Here is a 23,212-nt window from a genome sequence, read left to right on the forward strand (position 1 = left end):
ACCACAATCACCAGAACTACCACCACAACAACCACCACCACAACCACCACCAAAACCACAACAACCACCACAACAACCACCACAACCACCACCATAACCACCACAATAACCACAACAACCACCACCACAACAACCACCACCACAACCACCACAACAACAAACACCACAACAACCACAACAACCATCACCACAACCACCACAACCACCACCACTACAGCAAACACCACCACAACCATCACCACAACAACAACCACCACAACCATCAACACAACAACAACCACCACAACCATCAACACAACAACAACCACCACAACCATCAACACAACAACAACCACCACAACCACCACAACCACCACCACAACCACCACCACAACAACAAACACCACAACAACCACCACAACCACAAACACCACCACAACCACCACTACAACAACCACCATAGCCACCACCACCACAACAACCACAACAACCACCACCACAACCACCACCACAACCACCAACACAACAACCACCACAACAACCACCACCACAACCACCACCACAACCACCACCACAAACACCACAACCACCACAACAACCACCCCCACAACCACCACAACAACCACAATCACCAGAACCACCACCACAACAACCACTACCACAACAATCACCACCACAACTATCACCACAACAACCACCACCACAACCACCACCAAAACCACCACCACCAAAACCACAACAACCACCACAACCACCACCATAACCACCACAATAACCACAGCAACCACCACCACAACCACCAACACAACAACAAACACCACAACAACCATCACCACAACCACCACAACCACCACCACTACAGCAAACACCACCACAACCACGAACACAACAACCACCACCACAACAACCACCACAACAACCACCACCACAACAAACACCACAACAACCACCACAACCACAAACACCACCAAAACCACCACTACAACAACCACCACAGCCACCACCACCACAACCACCACAACAACCACCACCACTACAACCACCACCACATTAACCACCACAACCACCAACACAACAACCACCACAACAACCACCACAACCACCACAAAAACCACCACCACAACCACCACAATAACCACGACCACAACAACCACCACAACAAGTAAAACAAAGTGACAAAGTGGCGAGCCGAGTGAAGACAAATTAAACTTAAGCGAGAGAATTGAAGCAAACGCGATCAGGCGAGGGCAGAAGGCAAGGCCCGGGTGGCTAGGCCCCGCGCTGTAAAGTTCCAACCTGGACATCGCTTCCATGCTCGCTGATACTCAATTGACATCCCTACGAGAGAGGCAGCGAGGCTCTACCTCGGTAAACAACAACCACCACCACAACCACCACCACAACAACCACCACCACTACAACAACCACCACCACATCAACCACCACCACAACCACCACAACAACCACCAACACAACCACCACCACAACAACCACCACCACAACAACCACCACCACAACAACCACCACCACAACCACAACAACAACCACCACAACAACAACCACCACCACAGCAACCACAACCACCACAATAACTACAACAACCACCATAACCACCACTACAACCATCATGACAACCACCACAACAACCACCACCACAACCACCACCACAACCACCACAACAACAACAAACACCACAACCATTACCACCATAACAACCACAACCACCACAACTACAACAAACACCACCACAACAACAACCACTAGCACAACAACCACTACCACAACAATCACCACCACAACTATCACCACGACAACCACCACCACAGCCACCACCACAACCACAACCCCCACAACCACAACCACCACAACAACCACCACCCCCACAACCACTACCACAACAACCACTACCACAACAACCACCACCACAACCACAATCACCAGAACTACCACCACAACAACCACTACCACAACAATCACCACCACAACTATCACCACAACAACCACCACAGCCACCACCACAACCACAACTCCCACAACCACCCCAACAACCACCACAGCCACCACCACAACCATAATCACCAGAACTACCACCACAACAACCACCACCACAACCACCACCAAAACCACAACAACCACCACAAAACCACCACAACCACCACCATAACCACCACAATAACCACAACAACCACCACAACAACCACCACCACAACCACCACCACAACCACCAACACAACAACAAACACCACAACAACCACCACAACCATCAACACAACAACAACCACCACAACCACCACCACCACAACACCCACCACCACAACAACCACCACCACAATTCTAGATTTAAAGCTTTCGTGACTGCAAGGATCCATACTCTTTGGTTCTATTCGGTAAAGTCACGTAGGTAAATAATAAAACAACAATAATCACGACGTTTCGGCCACAACACAAGCGGCCTTCATCAGGTGAAGGGACGAGCCTGTCTGGAGGACAGCGCTGGAGTGGAAGAAGCCACGCTTAGATCACGACATTTAAGGAAACGCTACTGTTATTATGGATAAAGATTCATACAACAACAAAATCCAGAATCTGCTCAACGATGGAAGTTACTCAAAAATAAAAAATGACCCCACTAATAGCCTAGCGATAAAAACCAAGATCATCACTAGTTCGACCTCCCTAATCGACCCAACTAAACGTCCCTCCCTAAAACCTTCTGCTGCAAGACCCCCTAGATTCTATGGTCTTCCCAAGATTCATAAAGAAGGCACCCCACTACGACCCATCGTATCCACGATCAACTCCCCTACCTATAGACTAGCCCGTTTTCTGTCAGATACCTTGCTGCCTTTCACTGGCAAGACCACCTCAGCAGTACTTAACTCAGCCCAATTGGTCTCTATGGTCAAAGACGTTGTACTGTCCCCTGACGATATCCTTGTCAGCTTCGATGTGGTCTCTTTGTTCACCAAGGTCCCAGTACCTGATACCATTGAAATAATTGAAAATTTGGTCCAACATGGACTAGATCCCGACACACCTGCACTGGTTAGGCACTGCCTCAACAATACCTACTTTACTTGGAATGGCTCCTTCTACAAACAAAATGAGGGTACCCCCATGGGTTCCCCCTTGTCACCAGTGATAGCCAATATTTTCTTGGAGAAATTTGAATCAGACGCCATCCAGACTTCCACCCTCAGACCTTCCCTGTGGAAGAGATATGTGGATGACACTTTCGTCATTTGGCCACATGGCCTCCCAGCTCTGAACCTTTTCCTACACCACATCAATTCCAGACATCCCGCCATCAAATTCACCATGGAAGTGGAGAAAGATGGCAAGCTACCATTCTTAGACGTTCTGTTTGAGAGGAGACCTGATGGCTCATTGGGACATTCTGTCTACAGGAAACCCACCCACACAGATTCCTACTTGAAACCTGATTCCCACCACCACCCAGCCCAAAAGAATTCTCTCATCAAAACTTTATACCATAGGGCACATTGCATTTCGGACCAACACCACCTGACCAGTGAATTAAAACATGTACACCTGGCCCTCAAAAGGAATGGTTACTCTGACCGTACCATCCGCCAAGCTGTCTCTCCCTCCATACAGAAACAACCACTTGATACTCCGGTCAAAACCATCACACTTCCATATATAGCAGGCGTTACTAAAAAGATTTCCAAAATTCTAAACAAACACAAGATCCAGGTCCGGTTCAATACAGTACACAAAATTCGTGATCTGATCCCATCCGTGAAGGATGTCATTCCTGATTTACAGTACCCCGGGGTTTACAAATTGAGTTGTACCTGCGGTTATTGCTACATCGGTGAGACAAAGCGACATGTCTCTGACCGAATTCGCGAGCACAAATCAGATTTGAAACACGGCAAAACGAATTCTTCTGCCGTAGCTGATCACTGTTACAACGCTGTGGGGGATCACGATATAATTTTTTCCGATACCAAGGTTCTTTGCAAACCCACGGGCTTTTATCAGAGATTTGTTCATGAAGCAATTCAGATCTACAAACACAGACACAATTTCAACCGAGAGGATGGTTTCAAATTAAGCAACCATTGGAAAGATGTTCTAAATCGAACTAAACATTAAACTAATTTCAATGGTACAGTATATTTTTCGAGTAGTGGTACCCCAAACTTTCGCAGCTCTTATAAATTCCCATTTTCACACCATCAATAGGTAAAATCCCCCTCCCCCCTTTCCCCCCCCCCTCGCCAAACTGCAAGTCCACCGGCACGTACACCACCTCTTTGCTCGCACACAGGTCCGATGTCTGAGCGTGGTTGTGTTTCGCTAAATTCTCCTGTTTGATGAGTACTAGGTGCCTCGGTGAATGTATACTCTGACTTTAACATAGCTATTTCTGTGACCAGTTACTAGCTAATCACTCAGCTATTTAAATGCTAAATTCTATGCTAATTCCTTTGTCAAGGGGCACCTCTGCGGATGTGTATACTTTAACTTAGCTATTTCAATGAGCCATTTCAATGCTAAATTATATGCTAATTCCTTTGTCAAAGCCCGTGGTCTTCTTCTTCTTCTCACACAGTTTAAATGTCGTGATCTAAGCGTGGCTTCTTCCACTCCAGCGCTGTCCTCCAGACAGGCTCGTCCCTTCACCTGATGAAGGCCGCTTGTGTTGTGGCCGAAACGTCGTGATTATTGTTGTTTTATTATTTACCTACGTGACTTTACCGAATAGAACCAAAGAGTATAACCACCACCACAACCACCACCACCACAACAACCACCACCACAACAACCACCACCACAACCACCACCACAACAAATACCACAACAACCACAACAACCACCACAAACACCACCACAACCACCACTACAACAACCACCACAGCCACCACCACAACCACCACAACAACCACCACCACAACCACCACCACAACCACCACCACCACCACCACAACAACCACCACAACCACCACCACAACAACCACCACAACAACAACCACCACAACAACAACCACCACAACCACCACCACAACAACCACCACAACAACCACCACAACCACCAACACAACAACCACCACAACAACCACCACCACAACCACCACCACCACAACCACCACCACAACCACCACCCCCACAACCACCACAACAACCACTACCACAACAACCACTACCACAACAACCACCACCACAATCACCAGAACTACCACCACAACAACCACTACCACAACAATCACCACCACAACTATCACCACAACAACCACCACCACAGTCACAACCACAACCCCCACAATCACAACCACCACAACAACCACCACAGCCACCACCACAACCACAATCACCAGAACTACCACCAAAACAACCACCACCACAACCACCACCAAAACCACCACCACCAAAACCACAACAACCACCACAACCACCACCATAACCACCACAATAACCACAACAACCACCACCACAACAACCACCACCACAACCACCAACACAACAACAAACACCACAACAACCACAACAACCATCACCACAACCACCACAACCACCACTACAGCAAACACCACCACAACCACCACCACAACCACCACCACAACAACCACCACAACAACCACAACAACAACAAACACCACAACAACCACAACAACCACCACAACCACCACCAAAACCACCACTACAACAACCACCACAGCCACCACCACCACAACAACCACCACAACCACCACAACAACGACCACCACCACCACAACCACCACCACAACAACCACCACAACCACCAACACAACAACCACCACAACAACCACCACAACCACCACCACAACCACCACCACCACAACCACCACAACAACCACCACAATAACCACCACCACCACAACCACCACAACCACCACCACAACCACCACAATAACCACCACCACAATAACCACCACCACAACAAGTAAAACAAAGTGACAAAGTGGCGAGCCGAGTGAAGACAAATTAAACTTAAGCGAGAGAATTGAAGCAAACGCGATCAGGCGAGGGCAGGAGGCAAGGCCCCGCGTGGCTAGGCCCCGCGCTGTAAATTTCCAACCTGGACATCGCTTCCATGCTCGCTGCTAATCAATTGACATCCCTACGAGAGAGAGCGAGGCTCTACCTCGGTAAACAACAACCACCACCACAACAACCACCACCACCACCACAACCGCGATGAGAATTTCTCACCTCGGATTTCAGTGCACGGCGGAGCAGCAGCTTCCTGTTACTTCGTGACGTCACGCAGCAGCAGGAGTTGACATGACGTCACTTGCAGGGTACCAAACACTCCCCTCCCACAATGAGCGGCTCTGTGGGCGTGGGTGCCGAACTCGTCGCAATAAACTCGCGACGGCTTTCATGAATATATTATGTTAATGAGCCGCCAGTCACCGGGAGTAGCTTTGCCCAAACAAGGATTCTAGTTGAACAGGTAAGGGAAGTGACCCAGGCAGAGGTGACGTCACGCTCAAGGACGCAGTGGACCGGGTGGGATGAATACCTTGGTGACATGACGTCACTAGCGAGGTACACCTCCCCCTGGCGTTTTACGCCGATGAGGTAATGCTGAGTGGTGACGTCACAGAGCGGGGTTGGAGTTTAAGTTGATTTAGATTCATTTTCCCTTGCTCCCTCCCTTGATCAGAGACCCCTTGGGTGTGTGAGCTCAGCAACAACTGTGTGTGTGTGTACACTGTGTGTGTGTACACACTGTGCGGGGCCCAGTCATCTAAGTCAGTCGACCAATGGCATTTTTTCATCAATTTATTATTTTCCAATTTTTTTTTTCAATTTACGTAACTTTACCGAAAGAACCAAAAATACGGTAGCACATTCTCTATTCATTGCAGAGATTCAAGGTTCAACACCGACAGACACACCTGGCTACCCCAGTAACATTCACCAAAATATGCACAGTCTGCTTAACGGCAGCTATAAAACATAGCGTTGTGTCATTCACAACGCGCAGGTCATTGCATATTTGTGTCACGGTCAAAATTGGGGTAATTCCAAACATTATCCAGAAACTACACAACGGAGATGGCGCTCCAATGATCGCCCCCTACCGACAGACTCATGTCCACGTGCAGGCCGGTGCAGGGCCACCTTGTGCCACACAGGGGCAGCTGCCACTTGGGGGGGGGGGGGGGGGTCCTTCGCTTGTTTGAGATGAGATTCGAGGCAATTAGACAAGCGATTTATGAGTGCAAATATGATGTTGGTAACGTAGTGAATGCTTGGGAGCTTCATCGTCTCTCGCTCCTGCTGACAGATGTACCCAGCCCACAGCTCCACAGATACAAGACGCTCCTCCTGTGCAGGTTCGGCTACGTACGGTGCAAAAGAAGTTCCAGATACACACAGAGACTCACAGAGACCCACAGATAGCATGGTTGGCTACGTATGGTGCAAAATAAGTTCAACGTACACACAGAGAGTCAGAGCAAGTTTGAGTTGCATGTAGTCGTGGGCCATGAAAGTTGAATTGGCGCATGTTGCTACTGACAGTAGTTGAATACGGTTGGGAAGATGCTGATAGACACACACAGAGACTGACAAGAGAGAGGTGGACAGACACAAACAAGAGGAAGACAGAAAGAAAGATACAGAGACGACAGAGACACAGTCAGTGAGAGAGAGAGACACAGAGGGGAACAGAGACACAGATGGACAGAGATATGTTGAATCGAACAAACTGAACTTGCTCCACTGAAAGAGATTCCTCAATCTTTGCCCATCCCCGGAAGTCGTTCCAGTTTCTATTTATTTCATTGTATGTGGTGCGTACGTGTAAGCAATGTGGGATATAAATGTAGACAGATATGAACAAGATCAGCAGACAAGACGTCTTTCATACTCATTGGTTCTTTGAGTGAAGTCACGCAGGTAGAAAAAATAAAATAAATCACGACGCTTCTATCGCAACACGAGCGGTCGTCCTCAGGCGAAAACATCCAGACATTGTCGCGGCAGAAGTCACGTGAGCTACGGCACGTGACAAAGATAAGGTGACCCCCACCCCCGTGGCTCGCCCTGCTCAGCTGAGCATTGTTTTAATGTGGTGGGCTCACGCGAAATTAATTTCTGGAAGACGAAGGTACTTTCAAAACCCACTGGCTAAACTCTTTTATATAAGTGTTGTGTCCTTAACTACCCACACGTAGACGTCTGGTTGAGGCAACGCGTTTATTATAACTCTTTTGAACTCTGCTCTACACACTACTGTACCACGAAGGAGTACGGCCCCTTCCACTTGATAGCCTGCGGGAGTGACAGCCTCCCTTCTATCGCAGCCTGCACACTCCGGGCTCTGCTACACACGGGTCCCCTAGCCCGGCGTTAAGGGAAGACTGGACGACCCGTCCCAGCCAGGGTACGGGAGCTCACCTCTGGTCCGCTACAACCCGGCTCTAACAAGAGCCTCGGTTGAGGGTCCCTGGGTGCTGGTCCAGTCTTCAGGTCTTCGGATGTCTTCAGGCTTGAGTTGGTGAACACTGCCCGGCCGGTCCAGGGGGCCGGGCTTTTAACCCCAGGTCGGGGTCACCCCTCCCCTCCTGAACCACCAACCCCCCCTCCCAGAACCTTCTGGAAGGTCTTATCTTAAGGGGCCTTAGAGACGGGTGGGGGGGTCAGGGATGTTATTCTCGGGTCACGGGGGTGGGGGCGGGGGTTTACTTTGGTCGACCCGTACACACCTCACTCTCTCTCGGCTGCCCCCTGTTGACCCGTGAACGTGGTGGCAGGTCAGCTGACAGCGCCTTGTTATGGCGCTTACGCACAACTTCGTGACTAACGCTGCACGTTCCGTCGTTTTCATGCAGGGGGCGCTGCAAACCTACGCGTCCCCTGCATGAACGATGGAGGCGCAGGGACAGACGTTCGATCGCATTGGAATCAATTTGCGGACGGCGGTCTTCTCGCACGGCCAGCTCTGTGTCGCCTCATCTGGATCCCGCGATCCCAACCAGGTGAAAGTTCGCATCGAACCAAACCACCGGCAAAGCCATCTACTTAACGACGCGAGAAAATTCACACGAAATATCGTTTTCAATTAATAAGCTTTTAATGAAGAAATACAATTAACTAATTCAAAATAATACAATTCAAAGTTGTTTCATTTTAAAACTTCAAAACGGAGCATCGGGAGCTTGCGTGGAGGCATCGTTCGTGTGCAATTTTTTTCGTGAATTTCCTGGCCCCAGGCCGTCAATGGTTGAGGGGCACCGCAGGCGATCTGGCTTGCTTCAAGCCATGGTTGTGAACATCCAGACGTTAATCAGCAAGGACCATTTCTTAATTCGAGAAAATCTACATCAACATGTAATACAAAATTATAATTCGTGTTGTAGAGAATGTATCTCCTCTACGTGTAACTTTTGAGTGGTATGCCTTGTAACTGATGAATGATCCGAGTGTGCTCCCTATTTCAAAGACAATGAGTTGCTCCAGAGGGAGAAGCTTCCTGAAACATAAAAATACCCTTTGACCTGTATCACAAGAACAATGACTCTCACCTGAGTTATCTGTACAGGTTACTTCCAAAACACACACTTTGTCCTAACATCACTTATTCAATGTTTGACCGTTTTACACAAAATGTTACATGTACGCACACAATCAGACAAGTATTCATTCTAAATTATTGACAGGCATATGAACAAAATTGAATTGCAGGTGCACCCCAAGCCTGTTCCCACCCCTCCCCCCTGCTTCTGTGTATATGCAAGATGTGCTGTTTTGAGCTGCCGCAAGATGAGCTGCCACTCTCCTTTTGCTCCCCCCCCCCAACCTTATTTCCTATTTAAGCTTCTGTTCACCTCTCTCTTCTTGCCTCTCCGTCTTTCCTACTGACCATGTACCTCGTATTTTCACTCTGTCTATGCTGGTTTGTGCAATCCAGAAGTTGAACACGAAATTTAACACTCCTGAAATTCGTGGTCCGCCAGGAAGTGTCTGTGTTGTTGGCCTGACTGGTTGTGCTTCACAATGTTTTTTAGGTTTGTTAAATTCTCGTCTCTCATCTTTTTTACCTCCATGATTTGTTCTTGCCATGATTTGTCCTTGACAACTGATGAAGATCGCTTGTGTTGTGATCTAAACGTCGTGATTGTTTTGTTTTAATATAATTTTATTGTATTTCTACATACGTGACTTTACCGAAAAAACCAATGAGTAAGGTTACATCGCATTAGCAAGAAGCTATTTTTAAAAAATATGCACCGTCTGCTTAACAGTGTATGTACAACATGCTATTGCGCCAAAACGAGTTGGCCATTGCATGCTGGCGTCTGGGTCAAAATGTATCAAATTCTAAACATTACCTATAAACTACACAACCAAGATGCCACATCAACCATCACCCCCTACTGACAGGCTCTTGTCCAAATGCAGGCCAGTGCAGGGCCACCACCTTGTGCCACACAGGGGCATCTGCTATTTGGGGATGCTCTTCGAGTGTTTGAGACAAGATACGATACAAAACTCCGAATTGCCAGAGGCGATTAAGCAACCACCATATAATTGGAATAATTAGAACCTTGTGAATGCTTGGGAGCTTATTGACTCTCGCTCATGGTTAGAGATCTACCCAACCCACAGGTCCACAAAGACTGGCCGCTCTTACCCTGCAGGTTGAACCTAGGAATTGAGTGTTCAACTTCATTGTTGTCATTAAAGGCCTGTGACAAAGGTGCATCTATTGGAGCGACATCGTCTCAAGCTTACACATCTAACGGGTCTCCAATTGACTTTGTATTGTCTCGGAGGAAGTCCACCCACACCTCCACTTCCACAAACTGCTGAGAATTGCCTCGCTCTGCCTCGCAGTCAGAATTCTCCTCCTGCTTCACGTTTCCTCCATTAATGTGTCGGTCCGACTTTGGAGTTGAATCATCTTCACATTTTACCTTCACTTCTTCGCTCTTCACCATCACTTGTTCATATTTCACCTCGATACCTTTAAAAGTGTCCAAGCTTGGATTTTCTTCCGGTTCTTGTTTCATGAGGGATGGGCTCATTGCGCCACTTTGACTTCCACAAGCTGATTTCAGACTCCACTCCTTGTGGGTCTTCTGATGCTTGTGAGTTCTCTGGTGTCTTTGAAGATGTGGTGACTGTGCAAACGCCTTCCCACACACACTGCACTTGAAGGGTTTCTCTCCCATGTGTGTTCTCTGGTGTACATGAAGATTTGATGAAAGTGTAAACGCCGTCCCACACACACTGCACTTGAAGGGTTTCTCTCCTGTGTGTGTTCTCTGGTGTTTTTTAAGAGTAGATGAATGTGCAAACGCCTTCCCACACACACTGCACTTGAAGGGCTTCTCTCCCGTGTGTGTTCTCTGGTGTTTTACAAGATTTGGTGACTGTGAAAACGCCTTCCCACACACACTGCACTTGAAGGGCTTCTCTCCCGTGTGTGTTCTCTGGTGTTTTACAAGATTTGGTGACTGTGAAAACGCCTTCCCACACACACTGCACTTGAAGGGTTTCTCTCCCGTGTGTGTTCTCTGGTGTGTTACAAGAGCAGATGAATCTGTAAACGCCTTTCCACACACACTGCACTTGAAGGGTTTCTCTCCCGTGTGAGTTCTCCGGTGTGCTTGAAGATGTGGTGACTGTGCAAACGCCTTCGGACACACACTGCACTTGAAGGGTTTCTTTCCCGTATGTGTTCTCTGGTGTGTTACAAGAGCAGATGAATGTGCAAACGCCTTCCCACACACACTGCACTTGAAGGGTTTCTCTCCCGTGTGTGTTCTCTGGTGCCGTGTCAAATTTCCAGTACGATCCGTGCTGTATGCACGCCGGTCACATTGTTGTCTTTTTGCACCGAGCCGCGCCGAGTGCCTTTGCTCCATCAGACAAATACTGCAGAGGAAGCGACAGCTGCAGACAGAAAAAAAGAATATAAACACCATCTACACGTCAGTATCGATGCACAGAGGAATGCATACACACAGTAACACGTGACTAACAAGTCTATACTTCTTCATATATTCATGTTATAGTGAAAAAGTGTCCCAAATTCATCACACGGGCTGTTATGGCACACAATGAGAGGGCAAATGGTTATAAACGTGCCTGGAAGCCCTGGTATCTTCAAAATGAATGTTAACCCAAAACTCCGAGCACACAATTTCGGATGTCTGGCTTCAAAAGGAATATTTATGAAAGCTAAATTCAGCTGACATAGCAAAGAGTGTTGAAAATAATACTATTCGTGTTATGCCGAAATGCATAAATGAATGTTAAATCGCAACTTAGAGGTGTGAACCCAGGCACAGATGTCCTTGAATGCTGGGATGAACAGTTCCGACTTCAGCTGCACGTGTGCTGTGATAACTTCCTGACTCCATTCTTACGAAGAGTTGCAGAGAAAAAACTAAAATAAACTGTTTTGATATAAGACCCGTGCTCAATAGAGTTAATAGACTTTACTGCAAATACAAACTTGACACTGTCACACACTCAGAGGTGGAGCCAGGATTTTCAGTTAGGGGGGCAACCCCTTCAATCGGACTGTTGGGGGGGCACGTGGCACCCCACCCCCACTGGCTCCACCACTGTCACGCACTGGCATGGTTCACAGGTGGTGGTGTGTCCAGACTCATGCCTGGCTACGTCCACCTGCTCAGAATTAATAGTTCCTCATTCCATCAAGTAATTAATTGAGGATCAATCAACACAGGCGAGGCTGCGTGTCTCTCTCTCTCTCTATCTCCCCATGGTCGTGTGGATTTCCCTCCCGATCCCCGGGTTTCCCCTCCACATATAGAGAGTGAACACCGCCACACGCCCAGAGTGAACACCACCACGCTGTTGACGAGCCTCACCTTGTGTTGTGGGCAGGTCGCTTCTGAAAACAAAAGCGGTACAGCAGCTCAAGCGGGCTTGGCCTGGTAAAAAAGAATGAAATAAAAACTGCGTGAATATTTAAAAGTAAAACAAAGTGACAAAGAGGCGAGCCGTGTGAAGACAAATTAAACTTAAGCGAGAGAATTGAAGCAAACGCGATCAGGCGAGGGCAGGAGGCAAGGCCCCGCGTGCCTAGGCCCCGCGTGCCTAGGCCCCGCGTGCCTAGGCCCCGCGTGCCTAGGCCCCGCGTGCCTAGGCCCCGCGTGCCTAGGCCCCGCGTGCCTAGGCCCCGCGTGCCTAGGCCCCGCGTGCCTAGGCCCCGCGTGCCTAGGCCCCGCGTGCCTAGGCCCTGCGCTGTAAAGTTCCAACCTGGACATCGCTTGCATGCTCGCTGCTACTCAATTGACATCCCTACGAGAGAGAGAGGGAGGCTCTACCTCGGTAAACAACAACCACCACCACAACCACCACCACCACCACAACCACCACAACAACCACCACCAGAACAACCACCACCACAGCCACCACCAAAACCACCACCACACCACAACCACCACAACAACCACCACAACCACCACCACAACCACCACCACCACCAGAACAACAACCACAACGACCACCACAACCACCACCACAAACACCACCACAAAAACCACGACAACCACCACCACAAACACCACCACAACAACCACCACCACAACAACGACCACAACCACCACCACCAAAACCACCACCACCAAAACCACAACAACCACCACCAAAACCACAACAACAACCACCACAACAATGACCACAACAACAACCACCACCACACCAACCACAACCACAACAACCACCACAAACACAACCACTGCAACAACCACCACAACAACCACAACCACCACCACAACAACAACCACCACAACCACCACTGCAACAACCACCATAACAACCACAACCACCACAACAACCACCATCACCACAACAACCACCACAACAACCACCACAACAACCACCACCACAACCACCACCACAACCACCACCACCACAATAACCACAACAACCACCACCAGAACCACCACCACAATAACCACAACAACCACCACCAGAACCACCACCACAACAACCACCACCACAACAACCACAACCACCACAACAACCACCACCACAACCACCACCACGAAAACCACAACAACCACCATAACAACTACCACCACCACGAAAACCACAACGACCACCACCACAACAACCACCACCACAATAACCACAATAACCACAACAACCACCACAACCACCACAAAAAACACCACAACAACCACCACAATAACCACAACAACCACCACCACAACAACCACCACCACAACCACCACCAAAACCACAACAACCACCACCACAACCACCACCACAACACCCACCACCACAACCACCACCAATAGAACCACCACAACCACCACCACCACCACAACAACCACCACAACAAGTAAAACAACTACCACCACAACAACCACCACCACAACCACCACCACCACCAAAACCACCACCACAACCACCACCACAACAACAACCACAACCACCACCACAACAACCACCACAACAACCACCACAACAAGTAAAACAACTACCACCACAACAACCACCACAACAACCACCACCAAAACCACAACAACCACCACCACAACAACAACAACCGCCATTCGCCACTAAGTGGCGGTGACGTCACCACGACGCTTGTGCCAGGCTATGTGCACCCTGAGGCCACGTGAAGTGTCGAACGCCCGCTGGCAGGAGGTCACGGGGCAGACCCAGGTGCCACGGGTCGACTGACTGAGATGACTGGCTGATGCACCACCTGTGCCCCCTACTGTGCCAACCTGCTGTGCTTTAGCCACCCGGCGCTCCGCTCGCTGTTGTGAGCATCGCTCCTCCGCCCTCCGTTGTTGTTGGAGGGCGACTGCCTCCAACTGCCCAGTAGCATCCTTCACGAGCCTGCTCCACAGAGGCCGATCTTGACACCGCTGGTACCAGTCATCGGCAAGTCCACTCAGCTCCACGTCCTCCTGTACCACATCACTCCATCTCTTCTCTAGCCCGTGCCGCGCCCGCTTAGCCCCCTCAATCCGGCCAAACAAAAGCTGTTTCGGCATGCGGTGGCTGGGCATGCGGGCTACATGACCCAGCCATCGCAGCCTTGCCTGCCGGAGGAGCTCACCGATGGGACCCTGCCCAGATCTTTCAAGGATTTGTGAGCTCCTCACACAATCCAGTCTGGTTAAACCCAGGATGGATCGTAGGCAGGCCAGCCTAAATGTTTCTAACCGGCGAAGATGTTCCATTAGGGGGGGTCCACGTTTCGCAAGCGTAGAGAAGGGAGGGAATGACCGTGGCCGAGAAGACCTGAAGCTTAGTGCGGAGCGACAGACCAGGTAGCTTCCACACAGCGTTACGCAACCGATGAAAAGATATTGCCGCTCGACTGATTCGGAGTGAGACCTCTGCTGTTAAACTGGAGCCAGTCATAAGCACACTGCCCAGGTATGGGAAACGCTCCACTCTCTCCACAACTGCCCCATCACCGATTGGGAGTTGTGGGGGTGGAGCGTCCGATGGTACAAAATACCCAGGCAGGTGCTTAGTTTTGGTGGGGCTGATGGTAAGGCCCCACCTCTTAGTGGCACGCTCCAGTCTCAGCAGCAGCGTCTCCAACTCCTCCTCTGACTGAGCAGCTATTACCAAATCATCAGCATACATAACGTGGTTGAGCAATAGGGAGCCATCCCTTGACCGCACCCGGGCATCGATTAGCCTCCCATTATATCTGTACCATATGGAGATTCCCCCGGTACAGCTATTGAAGGCTTCACGAACTACGTGGTCAAAATAGATGTTAAATAATGTGGGAGCCAGAGGACATCCCTGTCGCACCCCAAGGTGTACAGGGAATGGCTCTGACTCCCGGCCACGTAGTTTTACCCGGGCCCGCTCACCATCATGAAGGTCCTTAATGATCGTGAGCAGAGGGTCAGGTACTCCAAAAGCACGAAGAACGACCCAGAGCCCAGGCCTACTGATGGTATCATAGGCCTTGACCAGGTCAATAAAGCAGAGATGTAGGTCTTGTTGGAATTCCCTACACCTCTGCTGTAGCAGACGGACAGAAAATATGGCATCTGTGCAGGACCGCCCTTTCCTGAAACCGCATTGGGGCACCGCAAGCCTCTCCTCAGCGTGCCTGGCAAGGCGATGCTGAATAATCCTTGCCAGGACCTTTCCCACCACAACCACCACCACAACAACCACCACCACAACAACCACCACAACCACCACCAATAGAACAACCACCACAACCACCACCACTGCAACAACCACCACCACCACAACCACCACAACCACCACCACTGCAACAACCACCACAACAACCACCACAACAATCAAAACTACAACCAAAACAACAACCACCACAACAACCACCACCACAACCACCACCACAACAACAACCACAACAACAAATAAAACAAAGTGACAAAGTGGCGAGACGAGTGAAGACAAATTAAACTTAAGCGAGAGAATTGAAGCAAACGCGGTCAGGCGAGGGCAGGAGGCAAGGCCCCGCGTGGCTAGGCCCCGCGCTGTAAAGTTCCAACCTGGACATCGCTTCTATGCTTGCTGCTACTCAATTGACATCCCTACGAGAGAGCGAGGCTCTACCTCGGTAAACAACAACCACCACCACCACAACCACCACCAAAACCACAACAACCACCACCACCAAAACCACAACAACCACCACCACCAAAACCACAACAACCACTACCACAACCACCACCACCAAAACCACAACAACCACCACCACAACAACCACCACCACAACCGCCACCACAACAACCACCACCACAACAACCACCACCACAACCACCACCACAACCACCACAAACACCACCACGACAACCACCACCACAACAACCACAACCACCACCAATAGAACAACCACCACAACCACCACCACTGCAACAACCACCACCACAACAACCACCACAATAACCACAACAACCACCACCACAACAACCACCACCACAACCACCACCAAAACCACAACAACCACCACCACAACCACCACCACAACCACCACCAATAGAACAACCACCACAACCACCACCACTGCAACAACCACCACAACTACAACCAAAACCACCACCACAACCACCACCACAACAACCACCACAACAACCAGAACCACCACAACAACCACCACAACAACCACCACCACCACAACAACCACCACCACCACAACAACCACCACAACCACCACCAATAGAACAACCACCACAACCACCAGCACTGCAACAACCACCACAACAACAACCACCACCACCACAATAACCACCACCACAACAACCACCACAAGTAAAACAAAGTGACAAAGTGGCGAGCCGAGTGAAGACAAATTAAACTTAAGCGAGAGAATTGAAGCAAACACGGTCAGGCGAGGGCAGGAGGCAAGGCCCCGCGTGGCTAGGCCCCGCGATGTAAAGTTCCAACCTGGACATCGCTTCCATACTCGCTGCTACTCAATTGACATCCCTACGAGAGAGAGCGAGGCTCTACCTCGGTAAACGACAACCACCACCACCACAACAACCACCACCACCAAAACCACAACAACCACCACCACCAAAACCACAACAACCACCACCAAAACCACAACAACCACTACCACAACCACCACCAAAACCACAACAACCACTACCACAACCACCACAAAAACCACAACAACCACCACCACCACAACCACCACCACAACCACAACCACCACAACCACCACCACAACAACAACCACAACAACAAGCAAAACAACAACCACAACAACAACCACTACCACCACAACCACCACCACAACCACCACAACAACCACCACCACAACCGCCACCACAACAACCACCACCACAACCACCACCACAACCACCACAAACACCACCACGACAACCACCACCACAACAACCACAACCACCACCAATAGAACAACCACCACAACCACCACCACTGCAACAACCACCACCACAAAAAACACCACAACAACCACCACAATAACCACAACAACCACCACCACAACAACCACCACCACAACCACCACCAAAACCACAACAACCACCACCACAACCACCACCAATAGAACAACCACCACCACTGCAACAACCACCACAACTACAACCAAAACCACCACCACAACCACCACCACCACAACAACAACCACCACAACCACCACAACAACCACCACAACAACCACCACCACCACAACAACCACCACAACAACCACCACAACAAGTAAAACAACTACCACCACAACAACCACAACAACCACCACCACAACCACCACCACCAAAACCACAACTACCACCACAACTACCACCACAACCACCACAACAACCACCACCACAACAACCACCACCAATAGAACAACCACCACAACCACCACCACTGCAACAACCACCACAACCACAACCACCACCACAACCACCACCACAACCACCACCACAACAACCACCACAACAACCAGTAAAACAAAGTGACAAAGTGGCGAGCCGAGTGAAGACAAATTAAACTTAAGCGAGAGAATTGAAGCAAACGCGATCAGGCGAGTGCAGGAGGCAAGGCCCCGGGTGGCTAGGCCCCGCGCTGTAAAGTTCCAACATGGACATCGCTTCCATGCTCGCTGCTACTCAATTGACATCCCTACGAGAGAGACAGCGAGGCTCTACCTCGGTAAACAACAACCACCACCACAACCACCACAACAACCACCACCACTACAACCACCACCACCAACACAACCACCACCAACACAACAACCACCACCACAACCACCACCACAACAACCACCACAACAACCACCACCACAACCACCACAACAACCACCACAACAACCACAACAACAACCACCACCACAACAACCAACACAGCAACCACAACCACCACAACCACTAGCACAACAACCACTACCACAACAATCACCACCACAACGATCACCACAATAACCACCACCACAGCCACCACCATAACCACCACAACAACCACCACAACCACTACCACAACAACCACTACCACAACAACCACTACCACAACAACAACCACAATCACCAGAACTACCACCACAACAACCACTACCACAACAATCACCACCACAACTATCACCACAACAACCACCACCACAGTCACCACCACAACCCCCACAATCACAACCACCACAACAACCACCACAGCCACCACCACAACCACAATCACCAGAACTACCACCACAACAACCACCACCACAACCACCACCAAAACCACAACAACCACCACAACAACCACCACAACCACCACCATAACCACCACAATAACCACAACAACCACCACCACAACAACCACCACCACAACCACCACCACAACCACCAACACAACAACAAACACCACAACAACCACAGCAACCATCACCAAAACCACCACCACTACAGCAAAGACCACCACAACCATCACCACAACAACAACCACCACAACCATCACCACAACAACCACCACAACCACCACAACCACCACAACAATCACCACCACAACTATCACCACAACAACCACCACCACAGCCACCACCACAACCCAAACAATCACAACCATCACAACAACCACCACAGCCACCACCACAACCACAATCACCAGAACTACCACCACAACAACCACCACCACAACCACCACCAAAACCACAACAACCACCACAACAACCACCACAACCACCACCATAACCACCACAATAACCACAACAACCACCACCACAACAACCACCACCACAACCACCAACACAACAACAAACACCACAACAACCACAAGAACCATCACCACAACCACCACAACCACCACCACTACAGCAAACACCACCACAACCATCACCACAACAACTACCACCACAACCATCACCACAACAACAACCACCACAACCACCACCACAACACCCACCACCACCACAACCACCACCACAACACCCACCACCACAACAACCACCACCACAACAACCACCACCACAACCACAACAACAAACACCACAACAACCACAACAACCATCACCACAACCACCACCACTACAGCAAACACCACCACAACCATCACCACAACAACAACCACCACAACCATCACCACAACAACAACCACCACAACCACAACCACCACCACAACACCCACCACCACAACAACCACAACAACCACCACCACAACAAACACCACCACAACCACCACTACAACAACCACCACAGCCACCACCACCACAACAACCACCACAACCACCACAACAACCACCACCACCACAACAACCACCACAACAACCACCACCACAACCACCACCACCACAACAACCACCCCCACAACCACCACAACAACCACTACCACAACAACCACTACCACAACAACCACTACCACAACCACCAGAACTACCACCACAACAACCACTACCACAACAATCACCACCACAACTATCACCACAACAACCACCACCACCACAGTCACCACCACAACCACAACCCCCACAATCACAACCACCACAACAACTACCACAACCACAATCACCAGAACTACCACCACAACCACCACCAAAACCACAACAACCACCACAACAACCACAACCACCACCATAACCACCACAATAACCACAACAACCACCACCACAACCACCACCACTACAGCAAACACCACCACAACCATCACCACAACAACAACCACAACAACCACCACAACAACCACCACCACAACAACCACCACAACAACAAACACCACAACAACCACCACAACCACAAACACCACCAAAACCACCACTACAACAACCACCAAAGCCACCACCACAACAACCACCACCACAACCACCACCACCACAACCACCACCACAACAACCACCACAACCACCAACACAACAACCACCACAACAACCACCACAACCACCACCACAACCACCACAGCAACCACCACCACAACAACCACAACAACCACCACAACCACCACCACAACCACCACTACAACAACCACCACAGCCACCACCACCACAACAACCACCACAACCACCACAACAACCACCACAACCACCACAACAACCACCACAACCACCACCAGAACAACCACAACCACCACAACAACCACCACAACAACCACCACAACAACCACCACAACAACCACCACCACAATCACCAGAACTACCACCACAACAACCACTACCACAACAATCACCACCACAACTATCACCACAACAACCACCACCACAGTCACCACCACAACCCCCACAATCACAACCACCACAACAACCACCACAGCCACCACCACAACCACAATCACCAGAACTACCACCACAACAACCACCACCAAAACCACCACCAAAACCACAACAACCACCACCACAACCACCACCATAACCACCACAATAACCACAACAACCACCACCACAACAACCACAACCACCACCACCAACACAACCACCAACACAACAACAAACACCACAACAACCACAGCAACCATCACCAAAACCACCACCACTACAGCAAAGACCACCACAACCATCACCACAGCAACAACCACCACAACCATCACCACAACAACCACCACAACCACCACCACAACACCCACCACCACAACAACCACCACAACAACCACCACCACAACAACCACCACCACAACCACTACCACAACAACAAACACCACAACAACCACCACAACCACAAACACCACCAAAACCACCACTACAACAACCACCACAGCCACCACCACAACAACCACCACAACAACCACCACCACAACCACCCCCACAACAACCACCACAACCACCAACACAACAACCACCCCCACAACCACCACAACAACCACTACCACAACAACCACTACCACAACAACCACTACCACAACAACCACCACCACAATCACCAGAACTACCACCACAACAACCACTACCACAACAATCACCACCACAACTATCACCACAACAACCACCACCACAGTCACCGCCACAACCATAACCCCCACAATCACAACCACCACAACAACCACCACAGCCACCACCACAACCACAATCACCAGAACTACCACCACAACAACCACCACCACAACCACCACCAAAACCACCACCACCAAAACCACAACAACCACCACAACAACCACCACAATAACCACAACAACCACCACCACCACAACAACCACCAACACAACCACCAACACAACCACCAACACAACAACAAACACCACAACAACCACCACAACCACCACCACAACACCCACCACAACAACCACAACCACAACAACCACCACCACAACAACCACCACCACAACCACCACCACAACAACAAACACCACAACAACCACCACAACCACAAACACCACCAAAACCACCACTACAACAACCACCACAGCCACCACCACCACAACAACCACCACCACAACCATCACCACAACCACCACCACTACAGCAAAGACCACCACAACCATCACCACAACAACAACCACCACAACCATCACCACAACAACCACCACAACCACCACCACAACACCCACCACCACAACAACCACAACAACCACCACCACAACATCCACCACCACAACAACCACAACAACCACCACCACAACAACCACCACAACAACAAACACCACAACAACCACAAACACCACCAAAACCACCACTACAACAACCACCACAGCCACCACCACCACAACAACCACCACAACCACCACAACAACCACCACCACAACCACCACCACAACAACCACCACTACCACCAACACAACAACCACCACAACAACCACCACCACAACCACCACCACAACCACCACCACCACAATAACCACCACCACAACAACCACCACAAGTAAAACAAAGTCACAAAGTGGCGAGCTGAGTGAAGACAAATTAAACTTAAGCGAGAGAATTGAAGCAAACGCGATCAGGCGAGGGCAGGAGGCAAGGCCCCGCGTGGCTAGGCCCCGCGCTGTAAATTTCCAACCTGGACATCGCTTCCATGCTCGCTGCTACTCAATTGACATCCCTACGAGAGAGAGCGAGGCTCTACCTCGGTAAACAACAACCACCACCACAATCGCGATGAGAATTTCTCACCTCGGATTTCAGTGCACGGCGGAGCAGCAGCTTCCTGTTATTTCGTGACGTCATACAGCAGCCGGAGTTGACATGACGTCACTTGCAGGGTACAAACACTCCTCTCCCACAATGAGCAGCTCTGTAACTTAAATAAATTATGTTAATGAGCCTGGCCCATACGTAGAGGGATGGGCGTGGGTGCCGATCTCGTCGCAATAATCTCGCGACGGCTTTCATGAATATATTATGTTAATGAGCCGCCAGTCCCTTGGAGTAGCTTTGCCCAAATAAGGATTC

The 23,212-nt window shown here is 50.0% G+C and overlaps 1 protein-coding gene and 1 pseudogene across 1 annotated transcript; both read right to left on the reverse strand.

The window, feature by feature from the left end:
• The window catches only part of LOC142906889 (uncharacterized), a 30,822-nt pseudogene extending 24,528 nt beyond the window's left edge, over positions 1–6,294 (reverse strand).
• A 2,742-nt stretch (positions 6,295–9,036) lies between these two features.
• Positions 9,037–23,024, reverse strand: LOC116957262 (uncharacterized). Its single transcript, XM_076055536.1, has 3 exons — positions 22,934–23,024; positions 12,828–12,890; positions 9,037–11,880 (listed from the first exon to the last, which is right to left on the reverse strand). Exon 3 carries the CDS (start codon positions 11,850–11,852, stop codon positions 10,713–10,715), a length of 1,140 nt encoding a protein of 379 aa, XP_075911651.1. The 5' UTR covers positions 11,853–11,880; positions 12,828–12,890; positions 22,934–23,024; the 3' UTR covers positions 9,037–10,712.
• Positions 23,025–23,212: the final 188 nt, after the last annotated feature.

This window comes from Petromyzon marinus, chromosome 71 (genome assembly GCF_048934315.1).
Source record: "Petromyzon marinus isolate PM22_M1 ecotype Great Lakes invasive population chromosome 71, UKy_Petmar_22M1.pri1.0, whole genome shotgun sequence".
NCBI lineage: Eukaryota > Metazoa > Chordata > Hyperoartia > Petromyzontiformes > Petromyzontidae > Petromyzon > Petromyzon marinus.